General features: G+C 36.3%; 1 protein-coding gene across 1 annotated transcript in view; it reads right to left on the minus strand.

The window, feature by feature from the left end:
- LOC125687297 (uncharacterized) overlaps positions 1-23,403 on the minus strand; it is a 53,500-nt gene that overhangs the window by 16,797 nt on the left and 13,300 nt on the right. The window contains exon 4 of the mRNA XM_048932325.1: positions 2,471-2,602. Coding sequence (XP_048788282.1) covers positions 2,471-2,602 — 132 coding nt within the window. The remainder of the gene's footprint in view (positions 1-2,470; positions 2,603-23,403) is intronic.

Genomic DNA, 23,403 nt, shown 5'->3' on the forward strand with positions numbered 1-23,403 from the left:
TAGTAAAATTAAATATGCATTAGGATCAAATTTTATCAGTAATTAAGTTTACTTGACCATTCCTAAAACTTCCAGTCGAAGCTGCAATAATAATGTTTACAGTAGTGACAACAACAATAATGACCTTTCAAATATTCGGCTTGTGTGTAGTCTGCTGACAAATAAATACAGATTTTTTTAGAAAGTATGATTTTGTTCCATTTCAAAGAAGATATATATATGTATATCTGCACAGTGTCATTCAGCAAACTCTGAACAGAGCCATTGGACTCTCAAATAGTTTTCCATCTAACATAACATTAAAACTACTGCCCTTAGCTCAACAATAAACCTCAGCTGCCTAAAATAGGAATTTCACCTCTATAGAGGTCTCTGAACTTTTATCATTTCCACCTTTGGTCTGCAATATTAAGTTCTGACACAGGAAGAGAACTGCAAGTTGTGAAATAACAAAAAATAAAGCTATTTTTTGAATCATTTCCAAGCTGGATTGAGGAACACTCTTGGAAAGCTCTTGAGAGAGCCTGTTCTCACAAGATTTGCAGCTCAACTTTCTGATGAAAGAGATTTGAATAAACATGAACACAAGCCACTAAAACCTTTTGTTCTGTGACTTCTCAGGTGGAGAAAAACAATTAAATAATGAATGTCTTGGCTCTGGAAAGTTAATTATTGGATGATTCATGGTGCTGAAAAACACCACTGGAACTAGTCCAAACTGTATAGTTATAATACTTGAAATAAAAAAAACATCATTTTACTGAAGCCAAAACACAAGAACGCTAGCAATGTGTTCTGGTTTTAATACATCTTGGCAAACACTAGAGACATATGAATTCAGAAATGGCAGTTTAGCACTATGAAGTTCAAGCACCAACTACTTCAACTCAGAAGGATGTACTTCCTTACCTTTCATTACCTTAGGATGTATTTCCTAAGATAGTTTAGCTGCTGAACTGTAACAAGTTATTAATAAAGTGGATGGATCAATTTATGAAATATATGAAATGACAGATAAACCTTGAAAAATTGTATGAAATTTATTAGCTTATTTTAAAGTGGAAGTTTATTTTGATGTATACAAAAACAAATCTGCCACAAAAAGTATTATTTAACAGATCCCTTCACATTGATTTATTCTTCTATTTTTAATCTAACAAGATTAACACACTTGCAGTTCAGCCTGAAGAAGACAAAAGTTCAAGAAACTTGAAACTGTCCATTCTTTGTGAAGCTTTAACAGGTAGAGGTCCAACAGGCAGAGATTTACAAAACACGCCTCCCCCCAGCAATTACAGCACAAACAACAGTTACACATCAGCTTTGAGAGCAGATCAAGGGCAGCATGTTGAGTCTACCGTTTCTACTTGTAACCATAACACATGGTCTCCTTAATAGTTTTGTCCAGCATTTATAATCTTATTTTTTTTAAAGAACTAGATGTTCCAAAGTATCCTTTTAATTGTACAGAGACATTTTGCTTGATGAGTTATTTGAATTCATCTACAGTTTGCAGTAATTTATTTTTGTCTCAAGGTTGTCCTTGTATTTAATAACTTTTAGTTACTTTTAGTAATCGAATTTGCTTAGTAAAACATGTCCATTCACGTCCATTTTCACTTTTAAATGGCACAAAAAGCAGGTTCTTTTATTCTCCTCATAAAATGAGATTTCCATTCTGTCAGTTATCTTAGCTGCTCTTTCTTCAGTTGTTTCTGAATACAGGCAATTGCTTTTGCTTTTTCACACAGACTGCAGATTAGGTCTCAGAAGCTGTGATCATATTGCTTTAAAGCTTCCCTCCTTCTGCTTCAGATACTTGATCAGATATATGTTGGGATCACATTTGAATTTTTCATTGTTTCAGGCTATTGGTAATGCATAGTCATGCTGTGATTGACTTTAATGTACAGGACCCAATCTTTCTTAGCCATTTACAATGAATTATTCTCTGTAGCATAATTGTTCTTATCTAATTAATAAATTTCTAATTTAGATGTCACATTATTACATCTCATCTCATTACCATCACACCAAACCATAAACTATTTTGGTTCTTTTTGGATATCATGACATTTCTTTGTGATGGCATCTACTGAATTTGTCATCAGATTTCTTTAAATACATCTTTTATCTAATGCCAATATTGCTAATGGAAATATTAAGTTAGAACAGCCTCAGGACAAATCATTAAAAAATCTGATTATCTTTCTTGAATGTATGCTGCATTCTCCCATTGTCATTGTTTAAAAAACAAACATTGAGAATAAAGATCTTGTTTCACAATAAATAAATAATTTTCTTAAAATAAGTTGAGCATTTGCTGTTTTTCTAGTAAGGTAATGTGTTTCTTTGACACAATTTAATTGAAATCCTTGCTCCCCTGGTAAAATCTGCAGATGGGAATACAAGAAATTTCATGTGTGCTTAAAGTAAGACCTTTGGGGTTGTGAAGAGAATAAAAACTTACTCAAAGAGGATGTGAAATTTCCATCCATAATGAAACAGAACACGAGCAACCTGATCAACATTGGCCCTCCCCTGAGCGTGGAATTGCACAGGTTATTTCCAGTTGCCTTCCATTTCGAAGAGTTCTGTGAATCTGTACAAACAAGAAGTGTTGAAAATTATTACATCCATCTAGGTTACCCAGAAAATAAGGCACCTTATTACCAATATTTTAAAAAGCCACTATTAATACTAAATTTACACTGTTATTGCTCTTCTTTCCCATTTAATTAAGCACTAGTACTGCAAAATAAATGTGCCAATTGGTTTTCATCAGTTAGATCTTCAGTGACAGCATTTTGCCCGCACTTACTCCATATAAATTCAAACAATACAGAAATCGACTTATTGATAGACAGATAGATAGATAGATACAATGACAGATAACTAATTCTCTTAGTCACAGCAGTCTGTTTTCCCTAAATATAGTAGCTTCAAATACTGTAAAGTAGATTTCTCATTATGGAAATGTAAAAGAATAGCAAAACATGGCTTACATATGTGTGTGTGCATACTTATATAAAAAGTATGTTTACATATGTCCATGTATATATTCACACACACATGTATAAAAATATGTACAGATATGTATGCATATACATATACCTGTGCGACCTACTGTAGGGAACCTGCTTTGGCAGGGGGGTTGGACTCGATGATCTCTGGAGGTCCCTTCCAACCCCTACAATTCTGTGATTCTGTGATTCTGTGATATATATTTTTAAATATAAAAAGTGCCACCCTGATGTATAAAACAACATACAAGATCAGGAAAATGTTTTCTACAAATGAGAAAACAAAGGTTAGAGTACACTGTCTTTCTTCCTTTAGCATATATTATGTACAAACGTATCTGCTAATAAATACACATGTAGCTTCAATTCAGAATGCCACTGAAGATTTGACAAAGAAGTAAAACCATAGGCTGGAGATGGAATAAATTTTTCTGAGCAAAATTATACAAAAAGAAATAATTTCAATTTTAGTACTTATTTTACTTCACCTTTACATTGTTTAATATTTTTTTCTATACTCTGACATATGAACCTCTGTTTAGTTATGCAGCATGAATCAGACACAGAAAATCCAGTAACTCACATGAAATTTTGAATTCAAATACCCCAAGGTCCAAAAAAATTTCAACAATATCACCATACCTTCATTTTTCCGTTCTCTTACTAAAGACATAGTATGCATGTCCACTTCTCTAACACCATTAGAATGAGGCTGTAGAAAATCTTACTTACATTTTACTGTGTGAACAAATCCACCTTTCTACCCAATGGACTTTTACAACTCCAAGACGGTGGGACACGTTTCACCTCTCTGTCTTCTATTTCAAACAGAGCCCATCAGTGTGTTATTTTCTCACTTTTTTGTATAGGTGAAAAATATGAGATTTGTAGTTTGCACTGGTATACTAGATCTGTTCCTCAAATAGACAATGATCTGCTGTGGATGTGAATTAAAATCCGTCAGAAGCCAATGTTAATGTGAAACTGCGGTATGGGAAGCCGGATAAAAGCTGCTGTTTTTCTGTAAAATCCCATACAATCTTGAGATCACTGATCCCTTCAATTCTAATCCAGAGATGAGGTCCCCAGACTGAGATCATGATTGAGCAGAGTTTCAAGTAGGCTTTCTATACCACACAGACACAGGTGAAAACCCTGTTACTCCTTGTGTGCTATACCAAATATTTATTGCTGTGCATCCTTGCTCTTGATTATTTGGAACAAGTATTTATTTATCAAAATAAATGTTTCCTCCCCTGTAAAACAGAACTTGTGTTAGTCTCCTCCACTGCCAAGTGCATAGGCAGCTTCTGCAGTACTGTATGGATCACTGAAAAAAGAATGTGTGCTGTAAAATGATTCTTTTTTTTTCACTCCTCTTCACCTTCTTAATTTTGTCATCCAGTTGTGCATATGTACAGATTTTGAAATCTGGAAATCCCACATCTGTCTCAAACTGAGGTTGCTCAGACAGAATTTGGGGGGGGATCTTCTGTCTGTCACTGAGCCAGTAGGTTTCTCAACTGCTTTTATATCCAGCTCAGCATAAATCCTCTTCTTCTGTAGCATATTTTCATAGGTATTTCATCAGTTTTTTTGGAATGCAAAAACAAAGAATTTGGAATCAAGATACAGTTGTTTTCTTTTAAATAGAGTTTAGATTCAGTCTGGATTTATATCCAAAGTTTTGATTTGAATATAAATTGACAATGATTATCTACTATGTTCTTTATTTATATTAGTAAATTTACTATATCCATTCAACTAAATTCTTACATTTGAGAGAAAAAGGAAACTCAGGTTTTGCTAATTGAACTTTTTGAGTAAAATTTCCTATAATTATGCTGACAGAAAAGAAACTGAAAATCAGGAACAGAGACTTCAGGGTACAATTCTCCTCCCCTGAATAGTCCAGAAGGTTATGAAGATAAAAGGCCACAAATGGAACTCCTAATTAATTGCTTCTGAGGTTTAGGAAGCCCCAGGAAAAAAAAATATTTTATATTAATGATTTCAAACTCTACTATGAGAAACAGCCTAGTTTGGATTCATTATACCAAGTAGTTCTGGGATACTGTTCATCATGCATCATGTTTTTCAAGAGACGATTTTACAGCTACAGTCTCTACTTTTTGTTCTAAGGGAATCCCTGAAGTCTAAATTGCACCTTTGAGATACCATTCCGCCAGCAAGGGTTCCTGATCAGATCTCAATAATAGAGATACTGCAAAATATCATTTTGCAAAATTTATCATGATGCTATTGTTCCAGCTGAAAATGAACAAAGGAATCATAACTGAAGAAATACAACTAGTGAAGTATTTCAGGCTCTTGTAATGTGAGATCTCCTCAAGTCTGGATTTAAATCAGGACCTAAATGTGAATTTCATGGGAACTATTGATGCGAGGGAGACTACCTGCTATTATTTAAAAATCTGAAAGACTATAATTGTCTTTGGAGAAGTTAAAGTAAAAAAAGTTGCTGGAAATTCAACAGTATAAATGCAGTAATGTAAATTTAGTCATTTTAAACGAGAGCTGACTTATTACTTGGCAATTCTAAACCAAAACTACATTTTGAAAAAAAAAAAAATATATCATTCCTGATTTTGATTTTCATCTACTTTCCATTGCTAGCCAGAAGTTAGAGTATTGTTATTTCTAAGTCTTGGAAACTGCATGACAAGTCTTCTCTTGGGAAATTTCTAAGAGGCTTTTGCAGACACAAAAGGCCTGTAGAGTTCTTATAAAGCACTAAAAGCTATCTTTGTGATTCTTTTTCTGAAATCAGATTGGAAAGGACAACACTAAATACAATAAAACATTATTTTTTCTTCTTGTAAGGAAGAAAATTGCAATAAAAAATAAATCTTTTGCATTTCAGTGTTTTGTTGACTTTCTTGCAGTCTCCTATTTATTAAAACTGAGGAAGGTTTGAAGACTCGGAGTTTGTAATAACACTTATGGAGAGGTTTGTCACTGTTCCTCTACACCATGTTAAAACAACATTCTTATTATGCACTCCAGCTCATTAGGAATGGAGAAGAACCTGCAAAAATTAAGAATCCATTTACTAACTGCTCTTCCTTTTCCATTTCTGAAACAAACCAGTAATATTATAAAAGTCTGTCTGTATAATTTTGCCTATTTCGACCTCTGAAAAATCCTCAAGACAAGTAGTGGCAAAACAGACTGAAGAAAGAGACGCCTGAGGTACTTTTTGCTCAGCTGCAAGCAATAGAGTGCTAAAACCTTTAGCTATCTGGGACATGAGGACAAGGTCAAGGACAGTGACATTCATCCCATATATCTTTGCAGGTATATGATGTTTTTCTACATCTGATCTAGTTACCCTTTCCATGTAGTCAATAGAACTAAACAGGTAGGAGGCAGGTCATCTGGCTTAAATTAGCTTTTTATTTATGAGGTGATTAATTGTTTCCTATTTTTCTTCAAAGATTATGAGCAGATATAAAGTCACTAATTCAGGTGTAGATTAGGGAAAAACAGCTGTTAAGAGAAATCTCATTCAGGTTATCTTCATGTTTTCCTCAGATACTATTGCATGTTAAACTCTGTGATGCTGCAACAAGACTGAGCCCACTAACTTAATGACATTTTTGAATTCTCTATGTGTGGCTCTGCAAGTGTGTATAAACAATTTTCATCCAAGTTGTACATTCAAAGCAGCTTCATTTTGAATATTCTGTTATAAATGGGGAAAATAGAGATATGTTTTCAATGACATTAGGGAGGTGAGGATGTCACCCATAGCTCTCCTGGGTGAAATTTCAAATTATTCTCACTGATCAATAACTTGCCAATTTAATACCACTAACTAACTAAATAAACAAAAGTTGCACTAGACTGTAAGCAAGTATCAGAATTAATCATTCTAGTTTTTAGGTGGGGTTAATTATAAACTGACCACTTTTTACATTTCCATCTTCTTTCGATAATCTCCACAACTTCAGATGTTTCATGCAATCACTTGGTTGTTTTTTGTTCTTTAATTTGTAGGATTTTTCTTGTTGTTTTGTTTTTTTGTGTGTGTTTGTTTTTTTTTTTTTTTGTCAACTGAAAAGCCAATCCTCTCCTTTCCTTACAATTCAGTCCAAAATAGCATTACTTTTGTGTGTTTAAATGGGAGAGCGAGGAAAAAGTTTGGGTTAAAATAAATATTTCACTTGGATCTCCATTACATGTGTGAGAGTGACTCAGATTAATTTTTTTTCTTTGAGTGCTGAGCTACGTTTACTACCTTCCAGGAAAGTGCCACAACTGTTGAATCATAAGCATTCTGTCATTCAGTGTTATTAATGTCTTCTCCTGACACATTTTATCTTGTACAAATTTGAAATATTTAGAAAGACAAGCCATTCTAAGGGAGTGTAGAAATGTTTAAGCCAACAAACAATTCTCCTTGGCTTTGCATTTTATTCAAACTAAAACAGCTGGAACATAAGAGGCAGAAGAAGAACCAGTTTGAGAAAGCCAACATGATAAAGAATAAGAGATTTTTTATGAAAGTCTGAGAACCGTTGTTCAAATTTCTGTAGGATTGGAAGTACCTGGGAGTTGTTGGTGAATGGCTGAATGTATCCAGGCTATAACAGAGAAAGCATGCGAAACAGTGACTCCATCACTCTACTTTGAAACCTGGCCTTGACTTTTCCCAGAAGAAAACAGTAAATTTGGGGCCTGAAGAGCTTTGGGACTAATGACATTACATTTTTCAAGTAGTAAAGTATTTACAGATCCACAAATGTGTGTTACATGCTGTTACCAGCTTTTGTTTGAAATTCAGTTGTTGAAATGTGCTACCTCTATGATGTTTGATATCCAAAGCTTCTCTTGGGACCTGTATTTCATAGCACATCACTTCTTGTCTGGGGCAAATGAGATTTCAGGGATTCAGTCCTTTGAAGTTGTTTCCTTTCTAAGTACAGGTAGCCAGAATAACCTGAATGAGATGTATTTTTGTAACTCTGTCTTAAATACATTACTGCTGTATTTATTGTGCCAAATGCTTCTGCCAGGTGGTGTGGTCTCTGATTCCTCAAGCTACCTGATGAAGAATGACTTGTGAATATGCTAGTACTTTTCTCTAAAGCACACTGGTGGAACTATGCAACACTGGAGAGGCTCCTGTTCTCTCATAATTACAACACGTGTGGTTTCTTCAGTGAAAAGTATGTGAAATGACCTTAAAGTTATGCTTCTGGAAACACATAGGACTTGTTGGGATTATATGGGAAGACTATGTAACATAAAGGATGTTCTGGTGCAATTTCATCTGTTTTCTTCATGTATCCTTGGAACATGCTCTCTTCAGAATGAAGGAAGAAAATTAAGTGCCAGCCTTACAGACTTGCCTAATTTCACTATCCTAAATCATAATTTGGAGGAATTACGTTGTTTTTGGCTGGTACTGTGAATTAAGATAGTTCATTTGTTCAAATTTCTCTAAGATGATACATGCAGAAGACCTCTTTTCTTAGGGTATTTTTTGTTTGCTGTTGTTTGGTTTTGTTGCTATTTTTTCTTCTAATATTTTACTACATAGAACTGCTTCAAGACTTCAAGAATCTTGTACATGTATATATATATAATATTATCTCACGTCTTTGAACAAAGTGTCAGCAGACTGTTATCTGACACTCCTAGGTGCTATTATTACAGTACAATTAGTTCACTGTTCTAACAGTATAATTTTGTCTGACATCAATTAATCTTGGTTGTTGGAGGCTTAATTCCAGCATCAGATACCACAGTGTAGACACCCATCAGTGCAGCTGTTGACATCTGCACTAAATATCTAATCTGTCATTTGGAGATTGTGGAGGTTCTGGCAACATGATCTGTAAAGTTTAGGAAGTGATTTAACTCCCTATAATGTGCATACCCATACACAGTCTTATGAATCTTCCTCTAGACTTCACTGAAAACATTCAGTGAACATTGAATGCATAGAACTTAGATGCTTAACTCACATGTAGACTCCTAAATTCAAACTTCAGAACCTGATCATTAAGTTCAGTCAAGACACTCTGCTCTGCATAATAAAATGATTTTATTTAGATATTTCTCTTTAGTAGTAAACTCTTTTAGTTAGTACTTCAGATTTCATTACATAGAAGTTATCAAGTTTTGCAGGAATATTTTGTATTACTAGGAAGTAAACTTCTGAGTACTTTTTTCTTGCCCAGTTTCAGTCTGACTACTTTCAGTTTGCTTAGCCAGTAATTCTTCTTGTAAAACTCTGTATAATTAAATAACATAATCTGACACTTATGACAAAACTATTATCCAAATATTCCATTCAAATCTTAATTTTGTCCATTTGTAACCTACATTTTTTTGTATATTTCCCCCCTTATGTCAATGAGACACATTCTCATTAGAATCATAGAATGACTTGGGTTCAAAAGGACCACAGTGATCATCTAGTTTCAACCCCCCTGCTGTGGTAGGGTCACTAACCACTTGACCAGGCTGCTCCAAGCCACATTCAGCCTGGTCTTGAATGCCTCCAGGGATGGGGCATCAGACCGGATGGAATAATCCAAAGGATCCTGATTAAACATGCATATTGCATTCTATAATAAATTAAAGACTAATTAAATGATCACAAATGGTCTTTAATTTCTCTTATTGCCATTCCAGAGCTATCTTGATCCCCTGATGCTAGAAATTTAAATAGAAGGGAAGGTATATATAGGAGACATAGCCTTATTTCCATTATTTTTTTTTATTATTATTTTTTTTCCATTGTGAGATGAAGATATAGACAAAGACTGGAAGTAAATTTATACACATATTATGAAGATTTTGCCCTGACCAGACCCAACCCTGGTCTAATTTCTAAGCTCTGAAGATACATTAGCGTGTCATTGTACTTTAGTGATAACAGCAGAGTCTCAGCAGAGCTCAGCAGGTTTGGTATAACTCTAAGCTAACATAACCAGCTCACTGACAGATTGAAGCTGGCTCACATCCACATACCCTGGAGTACAGACAAAATAAGTTCAAGTCTATCCGCACGTGTTCATAAAAGCAAAAGCACAGCTGCACATCCTAAAAGAGAAAGGGAGTGGCTCAGGCCAGAAGCTCACCCCACTTCCTGCCTAAAAATGGAAAGGGAACTGAATATTTGAGGGGAGGGGGAGAACTATCTGATTTGATGACACAGTACACAGAGTTGTGCAAGGAGTTTGCCTTTCAGAGAGGCATGGAGCTACACTTCCCCTAGCACAGAGCTATTGCTAAATGTTACAGTTAATCCTTCAGGGTATGATTCCTATGTTAGCCTTTGAGCCTGCATTAGATCATCCAGCTGTAGGAAGGAGAAATACTTGGCAGAAAAGAAAGTAAGGCAATGTGCATATGTATTTGGCTCCATCTTTCTCCCAGACAACACTACAATTTTATTTCTTTCAGGTAGGAAGGAAAATCTGCTAACAGTTTAGCTTTGTGTGTCTCATCTTTGTGAATTCATTTTTATTCCTAGTAATAGCAGAATTTATAATAATTGGATTTTAATAGTAACATAGAATTATTAAGGTTGGAAAAGACCTCATCTAGTGCAACCATTAACTCATCACCACCATGCCCACTAAATCATGCTCCTAAGTGCCACACATAACTTTTATGTAACTTCTTAGAAGAATTTCAACTTACTTGCTTTAAATTTTCCAGACAATATAAGCTAAGCTTACAGATAAAGTGTTGTATCTATTACCAACAGAAATACAAGCAAAGTCATATTTAAGGCAAATTTATTAAAATACACACAATGTTATTTGCTGCCTATTGCCTTAACTTAATTATTTTAGAACACCAAAATAAGTATTTTGGAGAAAAGTTGTATTTGGAGGGAAAAAAAGGGGGGGGGGGAATAATTTCTCCAGCATGCATATTTATAATTTCTCAGTAACACAAATTAGATTTATATTTGTCTGCTGGATTTAAATTGGTCCATTCTAATTTCTAAAGTCACAGGAAAAAGACAAACACCGCCTGAAATAAAATACAAAGAAGTTGTGTTGTCCATAGAAACTACCTCACTTTTTTTTCTGTAAGTTCAGCACTCAAGAAATGTGTGGAAATGATAGGACTGGCTGAATCAGAAATCACCTGCAGGTGACCATAGAAAGCACCTGTTTTCAAGGATAGATTGGCTTAATACAAAATTGTTTATGGTCTACTCTAAATAACAGAGGTAAGATGAAAATCTGTTCTGCGTAAAAGATGTGCAACTACATGTTAAAGAATTAGGTACTTATTTTTTCATCCAGTTGAAGGGATTTGAAATTATAACAATTTACAAATATTCTTTCCATACTTTCTAGGAAATATTTTAAGATGTATCACTAATAATTCCTAGGAAAATGGGATTCCATCCACTACTGGACATAATTCATTATCCAGAGAGATCAGCAAATATTAAAGAATATTAAATATTAAAGAAACACTTAAAAGTAAAAATAAAAAAAAAACCATAATTCTTCAGCCCTGGGAATTACCAGTAATAGGGTAAAATTAAGAAAAATTAGAGGAATTTAAAATGCTTTATCATTTCTTTTTTGTCAATAGTGAAGAAAAGAAAGATAAAATATCCATGAAAGGCACAGAGCATACCTGAAAAACTTGTCAGAATAGTGACTGTTTTTAGAAGCAATTTCTTAAGAAAAAAGTAAACAACTAGCATGTATGAAATGGTAACAATAAATCTAAAAGTTATTTTGAAGGACCCAAGTTACACAAAGAGTGGCCTGTTATTTCTTGTTATGCCTGTGATGATCAAGATAGGTTTTGCTTCTTGTTTTTGGTTAAGATTTCAGTCAGCCATTTTTTATTGTATCTATCATACACATAATTATAATAAGCTCCAGATCGCTGACTTGGCATAAGTTTTCTAAAAAAACAGAAATGAAAGAGTGCACCACTGCAAGACACTCAGTAAATCTGGAATGATTTAGCTTTAGCTACTCTACTGAAATATTATGTTGTCTTTATAACCTGGGTAGAGAGAAATTAATTTATTTCCTGTCATGTATTCTTGACTTGGATATTTCTGCACTTCTACATTATCTACATCTTGTAATAGATTCTAACAATTCTGCATGTTAACATTCAGAGGCTTTGATTGGTGCTTTTCTTCAAAATTAGGTCAATATGTACTTAGTTTTAATCCTCAAGAAAACAAATGTATCATTGACAAATCACACTGATGCAAACATTGAGAACAGAAGAGTGCTGGAGAATATTTACATTGCTGATAGAAAAAAAAAAAGCCAGCTAGGAATGATGTTTACAAACTATCACATCAAAAAGGAAAGACACTAACTTTATGTTTTCATGTTCAGTTTCAAGAGTTCTCAATTTCTGCCAATACGCAATATAAATTACAGATATCTCAGTGCTGTTTCTATTATTCTTATTCTTTATAATAAGAATAATTATGCACAAAGAAAAAGAGCTTGGCTAATGGCTTAATCCAGTGAGGTACTGAGCTCACTTTTGAAGATGCTGGGAGGCAGATACATCTTTTCTGGTATTTATCAGCAAGAAGCTGAGGGAGAACCTCAGATTTTGAATTCCAGTGAAAATGTGAGTTCAGCATAGCAAAAATTAATAATCGGTATTGATTAGAACAATTAGTACAGCTACATAAATTTCTCCAGTTCCCCCCCCCTCCAAAATAAAATAAAAAAATAAAAAATTAAAAATTAAAAAAAAAGCACTGTATACTTTCACAAGAAGAGAAACCCTCGGATGGGTTCTGGGAAGCAGAAGCATTCAGAGGGCCTCTGTGCACACCTACAGGGGTATGAGACACCAGAAGTCCATACCTCTCTAAAAGTAAGTTCTTTCTCCTTGTCAGTCTGCTCAGAGAAAGATATACAGGATAGGCGAAGGGAGTATGTGGGAGGGAGGCAGGAAAACCCAATTGTGGAATCCCTGTGGAATGCATGATCACCAGATGTGGATGATCTGAGGCAGCACTCTGCAATGATAGAACAGTTCTTGACTTGATTCTCTGAAAAATGTCCAAGTACTTCTCAGTGAGTTCTTCTCCCTACTGCTTGATGAGGTTAAGGAGACTAATTTTTGGACTTCCTTTCTGTGTGTTGTGGTTTAATCCAGCAGGTGGCTGAGCAGCACACAGTCGTTCCCTTGCTCCCCCCCTTCCTAACGGAATGGGGGAGAGAATCAAGAAGAAGAAAAAAACAAAAAGTAGAACTCATGGGTTGAAATAAAACTGTTTACTAAGATAGAGAAAATGAAAAGAAAAATAGCTATGACTATTTATATATATGCATATGAATGTATATAGCAAGTGATGCACAAGCATCACTCCCCAACCAATGACCAGCTGGCCCCCAAGCAGCGGAAGAAATAAAGATGAACTCCCACCCCCTTCAAAATTCCAGGCTTCCTTATACGCAAGTGTTTATAAGTATAATGAGATTAAATAATTTACAGTAGTAAGGTCCAAAGGCCAGGTTTATGCTATGTTTTTGGCAGAGATATGCAGAAATAAATCACAGTGTGCAATGGTGGTTATGATATGAAGAAGATCCCAGGGTGAGGAGACAGCCACCCAAAGCTGCCAGAAGCAGACCATCCTCAGGAGACCAGCTAATGCAGTGGGGTGTGTTTGGGAGCAGCAATGTGACACCCCCAAGTATACATAGGGCAGCACTTAGGGAGCACAGTGACCAGAGCATGGTGCAGCATTATGTGTGGCAGATCCAGTAGGGAGAGTGCAAGGTGGGCTGCTTACTTCTCGTCTGGGAAGAGGAAGGTACAGCAGTCCTGAGGGGCTGAGGCAGAAACCCAGACAGAGAGGCCACAGCCTCACCGGGCTGACACATGCACTCAGACAGACCTCCTGTGGAGAAACAGAGCTGCCCAGACCTTCAGTTGTGGGGAACTCCAGAATCCGGAAGGAGGAAATTGGCGTGGCTGAGCAAGGACCTGCTGGTCAAACTGCAGGATAAAGAAAAACATGTACAGGCAGTGGGAGCAGGGATGGGTGGCCTGGGAAGAAAACAGGAGTGCCATATGGATGTGTAGAGATCAGATTAGGAAAGCCAAGGCATGTATGGAACAGAACTTGGTGAGAGATGTGAAGAAAAAAAAAAAACAAAGAAAGGGATTCTATAGTACATTAGTCAGAAGAGACAGCCAGGAAGAGCGTACCCCCTCTGATAAATGAGAAGGGAGATACGGCAACAACAGACATGGAGAAGGCTGAGGTATTTAATAAGTTCTTTGCCTCAGTTTTCACTGGCAGTCAGGCTTCTCATGCCTCTCATATCACAGATTCAACGCATGATAAGCGTTGGAAGGGACCTCAAGAGATCACTGAGTCCAACCCCCCTGATAAATCAGGTACCCTACAATAGAACACAAAGGTAGATGTCCAGATGAGTCTTGAATATCTCCATAGAAGGAGACTACACAGCCTCTCTGGACAACCTGTTCCAGTGCTCTGTCACCCTTACCTTAAAGAAGTTCTTCCATATGTTTGTATGGAACTTCTTATATTCTAATTTCAGGCCATTAGTCCTTGTCCTGTTGCTACACACCACCAAGAAGAGCCTGGCCTCACCCATTTCCTTCCCACCTCCCTTTGGATATTTATAAACATTAATCAGATCCCCCTCCTCAGTCTTCTTTTCTGCAGGCTGAACAGATCCAGGTAACTCAGCCTTTCCTCATATGGGAAACGGACATCCCAAAACCTCTAGGCAGGGGTTAGGAGAGCAAAGTCACTTCCACTCAAAGAGCAGAGTAATTCCAAGACCATCCCATGAGATTCAGTTTGTACAAGGGACTTGATGAAATACATCCATGTCCTAAAGGAGCTGGCTGATGTGGTTGCCAAGACACTTTCCATAGTATTTAAAAAGTCACGGCTGTCAGGCAAAGTTCCTGGTGACTGCAGAAAGGGAAACCAGTGGAACTATACAGGTAATGGTGGTGATTATGTTGAAAAATACTGTTTTGTAGCTGAGTTTCTCCCTCCATCAAATAATATTATTGCACTCTTTGTATCTGTTGACATTTCCATAGAAGCATTATTTTTGTAGCAATCTGCATTTTATATCCTGAAAAGCAGATAAAATCCCAAACAGATACACCTAAGTATCAAAGCACTCAAAAATAACATCAATAATTATAAAAAAGAAATCTTCTAATTCATTAAACTTAGCTGACATGACAGCTTGATGCAATAACAGAAACCAACTGTGATCCTATATACTAACAGACCAGAATATACTAACAGAGCAGAACAGCATGATGTTTTTCCATTTTGCATTATCTGTGGAAAGTTTCAGCGTAGGTGTCACTGGTCTTTCCTATCTGTGCCACAGCCAGTATCATCATGTGTTTACTGGTTACGAGTTTGACGTTGTGCTCATTCACTTATCCTCCAAAATTCCCAGCACAAACAAAAAGACAGTACTTGCATCATAAGTTCAGTGATTCATACCACAGCATCAGGCTTCCTCTTTATTAGACCTGGAACTACTACCAAGATGTAACAACTATTTGTAGAAGAGCAAAAAAAAACCCTGCAAGTTCCCTTAAGCATAAGCGGAACTGATAATAAAAAACGTCAGCTTAAGAGGGTTAACAGGGTCATGGAATCATTTACGTTTTGTCTGGCGTGTGAGTTTCTGGGTTTCTGTTTAGCTTTTAAATGAAAGCAATTATTGTGGTAGGAAAGAAGGGAAGAAAAGTCCAACAACTTTTGTACAAATAACAGTTCTCCAAATTAAGATAGTTAAAAGATCTCATTGCTGTATCTTGGAAACTGTGTCACTGACTACAAATAAATGTGCCATCAAAAGCACAAGGAGAAAACAATAAAGAATTCACTGCAGACACAGCAATCAGTACTCTCTGAATCTGAGCAAATACCAAATACCAATGCTCCTCTTATGTTTTGTAACTACTTTTGTTTTTACTTAATTTTTACTTAATGGATCAATTTTATTTTAACTTCTGAAGGTCTCCAATTTTGCCAAATCAAATTTCTCAGCTATTTTTCTCTCTCTTGTCCACTAGGTCTGTGCTCTGAATTCTCATTGCATTTCCATGATGAACATTCAGAAATATTTTGCAGGAATATTTTTCTATCTCTATTATCCTTACCATCCTCTCTTCCTCACATTTATACAACCAGTTACCTTCATGGTACAAGTTCATACACATCTGCCCAATGTCACTGAGGATAATGCTCATGAAATGCCAACTTAGATAAATATAAAAAATATACATATCTTATTTGATAATAATAACAACAAAACATATCACAGGGGAAATATAAGTTACTGTTCTTTGTCAATACTGAAATTGCCATAAAAATGTCAAAGATGTAAGTACATGAAAATCTAATGCTGACAAAATAATGTCAAGTATTACATACATAGTTTGCTCGTATCAGCCTAGCACAATCAAACTACATTCACAAACATCAAATGAAGCAGAAGCACAGTACGGAAAGGAAAACTTTTATTCGCTATCAAAAGGAGATAAGAACAGGTTACCCAAACTGGTTCCACAGGAATTACTAACTGATGTCTGGCATAGAAAGGGATTCAGTGGGGGTTAATAAATCTCAAGAACTATCAATAACCTTTTTGCTTCAAGGTTTCATTGCAATATGTCACAGCGATCCAAGCACTACAGCCAAGCAGGAATGGGAGTTAGGCAATCCACAGCCTTTTGCTGGACATTTGGGAAAATTCCCATGAAGAAGCACCTTGAAATCTTTTGCCTGTCTGCCAGATTGACTACACAGAATCATAATCTTTTCTCTCTCTCTTTTTTCTCCTTAGAGCTGCCTGGTTTTATTAACAACTGTCATTGTTAACAAAAACAACTCAAGCTTGAAAGTCCAAGTCTATATCGATGCTGGCTGCCAGCTCACAGAATTGAGTAATGCAAGTGTTAGTCACAGCAGTGGAGTAACAGGGTAATGTAAAACCTCTCCTTTTTGTTCACACCCCAGCATTCCTGGCATCTGAGCCTGGACTGCCATGGAAACAAGTGCTGAGTCAGACCGGGGGGATGGAGAAAGAGCTGCTCTCATGGCCTGTGCAGGGAAAGCCCTCTGCTCCTGCACCAGCAAAAAGCCACATCCATTCCATCGTCTTGATGCAACTATGAGGCCCATATCTGGGCTTGCTGAGAGATTTTAGACCTTAGATCTTATTACAATAGCCAAGGGATTCAGGGAATGCCTTCTAAACAAGAGCACAGTTTTTTAAGAACTCTGTCCATCTCCTAACATTTTACAGTATCAGAGCAAAATTTTATCTAGAAGAATTTTTTAAGTTATTCAGATGTCATGTGAAATATATGGCTGTGTCCATGTTCCAGACAGATTACAGAGGCTCCAAAAATCATACCCAGACCTCAGCAGGGGTAAACTGACATCGTCCTATTCAACTTGCTTTCTGCAATATCTACAGTCAAGATGCTCAGAGCTGCCAGTATGTGAGATATATCCCCTCATATGCAAATTTTGTACAGCCTTTTATCAGCAGAAAAAAAATCTGCCTGTCCTCAAAGGAAAAATATGAAATTTAATTTCTTTTCTCTTTGAATTGTTGGAAGCTCAGTAAGTGATATTCATTTTTCCTGTGAGGATCCTTCCTCCTTCATAAGTACTCTTCTTTCCAGTATTTGCTCCCTAAAACTCATGAAGCATTTTATGAGCTCTATAATAAAACTTTGTTCTTCCATGCTCAAAATAACCAGTATTTATTGTCATGGCTATGACTCAGTGGAGTCTATTTATTTGCCTGTATATCAGACAAATGAGAAAAAAAAATATGTAATGTTCTATTATACAAATCTAGTGTATTACATACTATAGCTCAGTTCTGCAGTACTGCAGACATTCCCAGGATTTCTGTTTTATTGGAATGAATCCACATAAGGAGTATGAAGCATGAATCATTCTGACTTAGTCAGTACATTACTTTTCTGGGAGGAGACTTGAAAAATAGTGTATCCATGTAAAACCAGAGGAAAATGTAGGCACCACTATAAACAGTACTTTCATTTAGTTGGAATTTGCCAAGGACCATAGGGCTAACATCTCTGTTCTTGCTAATCAGCAATTAGGATAAGTGCTAAGACCTGCAATTTTGCAAGTCTCCAGATGTTAGAGGAGCCTTTTCACTTCTCAAGATCAGACTTAAAATAAATTATGGGGTATTTAATAATGGCAGATGATCATCTTTATGTCTCATCTAGCTTTGAGGATCATCATCAAACTACCAGAGGAGAGTAAGATCATTTTAATTATAAACTTTGAAGAAGACTTACTTATTATTCTTCATTTTCAGAGCTCCTATACGTCTGCTTGCTGTGTGAGTCAAAATCCCCAGGCACATTACACTACACTTCTGTATTAGTCTGATCCTCTTAAAGCAACAGAATGAAAAATAAGGAAAAGAATCCCCTTACAAACTTTCCATGTGGAAAACTTTCGGATTAGACATTTTTAAACACAAAATTTTATCCCTAATTTGCACCTCTTCTTTTTCTCTGACTTCTCTAGACAACTTGAAAAGCTGCATTCTTTGAATACTTTCAGCATTGCTTGAAAGTAAGCAAATCTAAGAAATCTTTAGTGGTAGTTTTCATCATATTAAAAATAATAATAATAATATTAAAATCTAATTCAGTAGTTAGTTACTTGTAACTAGTATAGCCCAGTAATGTTTCCAAAATGTCCACATTTGGACATATAAGGAAAAAGATGATCAGAAAAAGCAGGTACGATATGATATTTCACACATAATAATCTGTCTGCCTCCAGTGACTTCCAGATTTATTTTCTAAGTGCTCATCCAATCTGTCTGTAAACCCATATAAATAGTTTGCAAACACAACAACCTTTGGCAAAGAACTCCCAAGTCATAAAACCTTTTACACGAATAATCATCACTTTTTGTTCGTTTTGACACTCTCTACTAATGGAAGATAGTAAAGGGGGTCAGCTGATGTGTCTCTCTTGTTCTGAAAAATAAAAAAACATGAATAGATCCCTATCTACACTCTCTACAGGATTAACTCTTTTGCAGATTTTTTTCATATACCTTCTAAGTTATATTTCTCAAAAAGTCTGGTGAGGTGTTTTCATAGGCTGTCCAGGGAGATGGTGGAGTCACCATCTCTGGAAGTCCTCAAGAAAAGAGTAGATGTGGCGCTGAGGGACATGGTTAGTGGCATGGTGGGGATGTACTGACAGCTGCACTAGACGATCTTTGTGGTCTTTTCCAACCTTAATGAGTCTATGATTAAGGAGGTACAGGCACAGGATGTTTTTCTATGACTAATTCTCTGGGTGTTGCAGATCCACTCTGGTTAAGTGAATGGCTCTGTATGCACTGCACATTACAGTTTCTTTGTTAAAAAAAAAGTGTATTTATTCCAAAACCTATCTCATTCACCACTGAAACATAATACCTGAATCCAACATGACGTTGCACCAAACAGCAGCCACAGTGGCAGCACCTTCCATATGGCGCTCACATACTTTTGTAGACAATGGGAGTGTAATTTTATGTTGCTTGCCATAGACACTGGTTTGTTCTTTCTTTATATGAATCAGAATTGAGGAGAAAGGGTAAATGCATGCTTAGTGCTTGTTCTTGCTGTAAGAGAATGAAGATAATATCTGAACTGGATATCTGAATATTTCACCACCTTGCTTTTAGTTCCTCTTGATATCATTCCTCCAAAGCCCCAACAGGAGCTTTTGGCAGTGATTCCTGTTCTCATGCATAATGTATGCAAAGTTATCGCTCCTCATTAGATCCTATTGATTCACTTTGGTTTTAAAGGAACCCAGGCTGAATACCTGTCAGCTTAAAGGAAAATCAGCAGCACATTTTCTGCTTTCCCAAATAGTTGTGTAGCAATTATAATGTGCAGCATAAAGATTTTTATTCATGGACAGAGAATATAATCCCAAGAATATTAAATGTGAAGAGGCAACATACAGATGAAGAAGGAAAAGGCTCACAGGACTGTTAAAAAAAGAAAGAAAGAAAGAAAAAGAAAAAGAAAGAAAAAGAAAAAGAAAAAGAAAAAGAAAAAGAAAAAGAAAAAGAAAAAGAAAAAGAAAAAGAAAAAGAAAAAGAAAAAGAAAAAGAAAAAGAAAAAGAAAAAGAAAAAGAAAAGTAGCTGTAAAGAATAACTGATAGGTTTGTTGGTTTTTTGTTTTGTTTTTTGGCTTGTTTTGTTTGTTTGTAAAAGCCAATATTTAAATTGTGGGTACCTGCTTTTAAAGTACTGTAAGAAAGAGCAAGGAAGGCAGGTGGGATAGCTGGGATAGCTGGCTTTAGATGGAAAGCCAGAATAAGGTGTAGTATGAGAAGAAGATCAAAGAGAGGGACAGCAATTGTGTGGTGTGCTGGCTGCCAGCACAGGAAGCTCCAGTCAAGGCAATCAAGTCAAAGACACAGTGCAGTTATTTAAAAACAGAAATGAATACAGCATGTCTCTGCTTGGCATTCAGATCTGTCTGTAACTCTGTAACTCAGGCTGGAAGTAAACTCCCATTAGCGGGAAAATAGAGGGAGAAACCATAAAATGCTTTGCAGATCTGGTTGTCTTTATCTTCATTAGTAAATCTAGCCAACCCAGCAAATCCATTCCAGTGTGCAAATGCTTCAGCAAACCATAAAGGAAATGGAGGAGAAAGTGGGAAGAGAAATACATGACAGTGTGGAATAAAAAGTGTTGACCATTTAAAACAGATTGTTTTCCTCCTGGTTAAAATGTTAGTGGCAAAGTTGCAAGGTTTCTTGCATTGCAAAATAATAACTAGCTCAGTGCACCATTCATAGAATTAAAGTCTCAAAGGATTCACTCTGCTAAGTGACTCAGTGACTCTAGCTGCCTGCAGGACATAGGCCTTAGGTTTTCTCTAAACATACGTTTATTTAATCACTATAGGTAGATATAAAGTGAGTACTTCAATCCCACAATTAATTGAAACAAAACTGGATTTTGACTCTTTATGAGCTTTATGATTGATTACATACACATATATTCCTGATAAATAAACAGGAGAAGCAGCAAATAATGCAGAGGAAAAAAAAACCAAAACAGCAGAGAATGAGTCATACAGTCTTCTAGCAATGATACTACACTGATCAGCATATATGTGATGGTGAAGTTACAGGCTGCAACTTCACCTACTTTCTGCTGAAGTTACAAGCTCTGGGATCCAGATCCATCAGCGATTCCAGCTGACACACAGTCAGGCACACTGTCTACCTTTGGTGCCAAGTGCTCACCTTTCCTTTGCACAGAAATGTCAAACCATTGGTGGGTGTTAAAGAACAGAGCTAGCTACAGCTATTTTTGTTTTAGTTAGCATCAAAATGTATTTGGTTAGATCGTTGTCAGCAGTATCATGAATTTTCAGTTTATCCCAGAAGGTTTGTTTGCAAACACTGCTGAAAAATTCAGCCAAGTTAAATACACTGTATATTTGCCTAATGAATTAAAATACATTATCATGACAACTATTTCCTTCATGCCTAATTAGCACGCCTTATGGGCTCTAAAATCTTACCAGTGCTATTAAGTAACTAAAGGTTTAGTTCTTGCAACACTTTTCTTGCTGGGTAGCACTTTATTATGTGAGCCCTCCCCTGGACTTCAGGGACCCTGCTGGATCTCCTCATCACAAAATAGGATTTTGTCTCAGGCATCTGTCATTAGAGAGTACTTGCAGGAAGCCTCATATTTTCTTTGATGTGTATAAATACACTTAATAAACCTGAAGAAATCTCAGCTTTGGCAAACCAGTGCATCCTTAAGATGCCTGTACTGTAGGTGGGGAATTTATTTGTGCGTGTTTTGAAAAAGGCAGGTGGGCAAGGTGTGAAGTTGTACTATGTACATTATCCTGTCATATTTTGCTCACTGTTTCAGATTCCAAATTTCTTCTTCTTCTTCTTTTCAATTCCTTATTTTCTCTGCTTTGCAACATTTTTTTTTTTTTTTTAATCTTTTATTTTTTACTCTGGATATATAAGCATTTGTTTCTTCCAAAGGCTCAGAAATGCCACATTCACTTCCAAACCTATGCCTCTTCTCAAACAGCAGCGCGGTTCAATGCTGCCAAATCCAAACTTGTGGGCTAGATGCCTCGATTAACAAAAGTAACCTGAAACTCTCTAAGCTTTGTATAATGCTAACATCTGCATTTATTCAGCTGCAGATCATATGCACAAGGCTAGCTCCTAGCTGGTGTAAACAAGGAAGGTTTCTCTGAAGTTGGTGAGGATTGCCTCCACTGACACAAGCTAAACATATGATATTATATTCCTTAGTTCACTTCCCTTGCACAAAGTTGGTCAGATTGTCAGTGAGGTACTCATTCATAAACTACCCACGCATACTTTCACTATAAATCACAGCTCTCAATTACAAAGTCAAATATGTATCGTTGCTTATATCACGGATGTGCTGAGACAGTTTCATGTGGTACAAAAGTTTATTGAAACCAACATTTATTCATAGATTTTCTATTTAAAGATGAATCTTGGAAAGTTTTATACCGTTATAGCCATTTTTTTGTGTCTAAATCAACCAATTTTGCTGGCTCTTCCTGCCATGCTCTATGCCTGTTTAAGTATAGCAAACAGAAGTAAAAAAAATGGAAAAGACAAAGGGAAATAAAGCTGCAGACTTAGGAGCAATCATAAAATCATAGACTCATGAAGTTTGGAAAAGGCCACTAAGATCATCTAGTCGAACTGTCAATACATCCCCACCATGCCCACTGAACCATGTCCCTCAGTGCCACATCTACTCTTTTCTTGAGAACTTCCAGGGATGATGACTCCACCATCTCCCTGGACAGCCTGTTCCAATGCTTCACCTCTCTTTCAGAGAAGATTTTTTTTCCTAAATTTCTTCTTTACTATATGGGTGGGAATTGTAGAGACAGAGGCAAATTCACCTCACTGGAACACAGTATAAGGGCAGGCAGGGATCAAAGAAAGGACAGGCTGAGACCAATGTCAAGAAATTAACCTTAGATATAGATAGAGGAAAAACTCTGCTATGAGAGAACCAAAATGGAGTGGGCTGCTTAGAGTGTCATTGCCATCCACAGAGAGTTCTAGAATTGATAGGATATGGAAAAAGTGTCATCACTCTCAGAGGCTGGAGTATACATCAGAATTGGTCTTGCTTTGAGAGGGTGTTGATTGAGATGAAATCCATGAAAATCTAAGTCATGCTGTGATTCTGGAATTTAGTTCAATTTACTTATCAGGTGCCAAAAGTGTTGACAGTTTCAGTGCCTGTAGATGAGTAACACTGC

The sequence above is a fragment of the Lagopus muta genome, chromosome 1 (genome assembly GCF_023343835.1).
Source record: "Lagopus muta isolate bLagMut1 chromosome 1, bLagMut1 primary, whole genome shotgun sequence".
Taxonomy (NCBI): Eukaryota; Metazoa; Chordata; class Aves; order Galliformes; family Phasianidae; genus Lagopus; species Lagopus muta.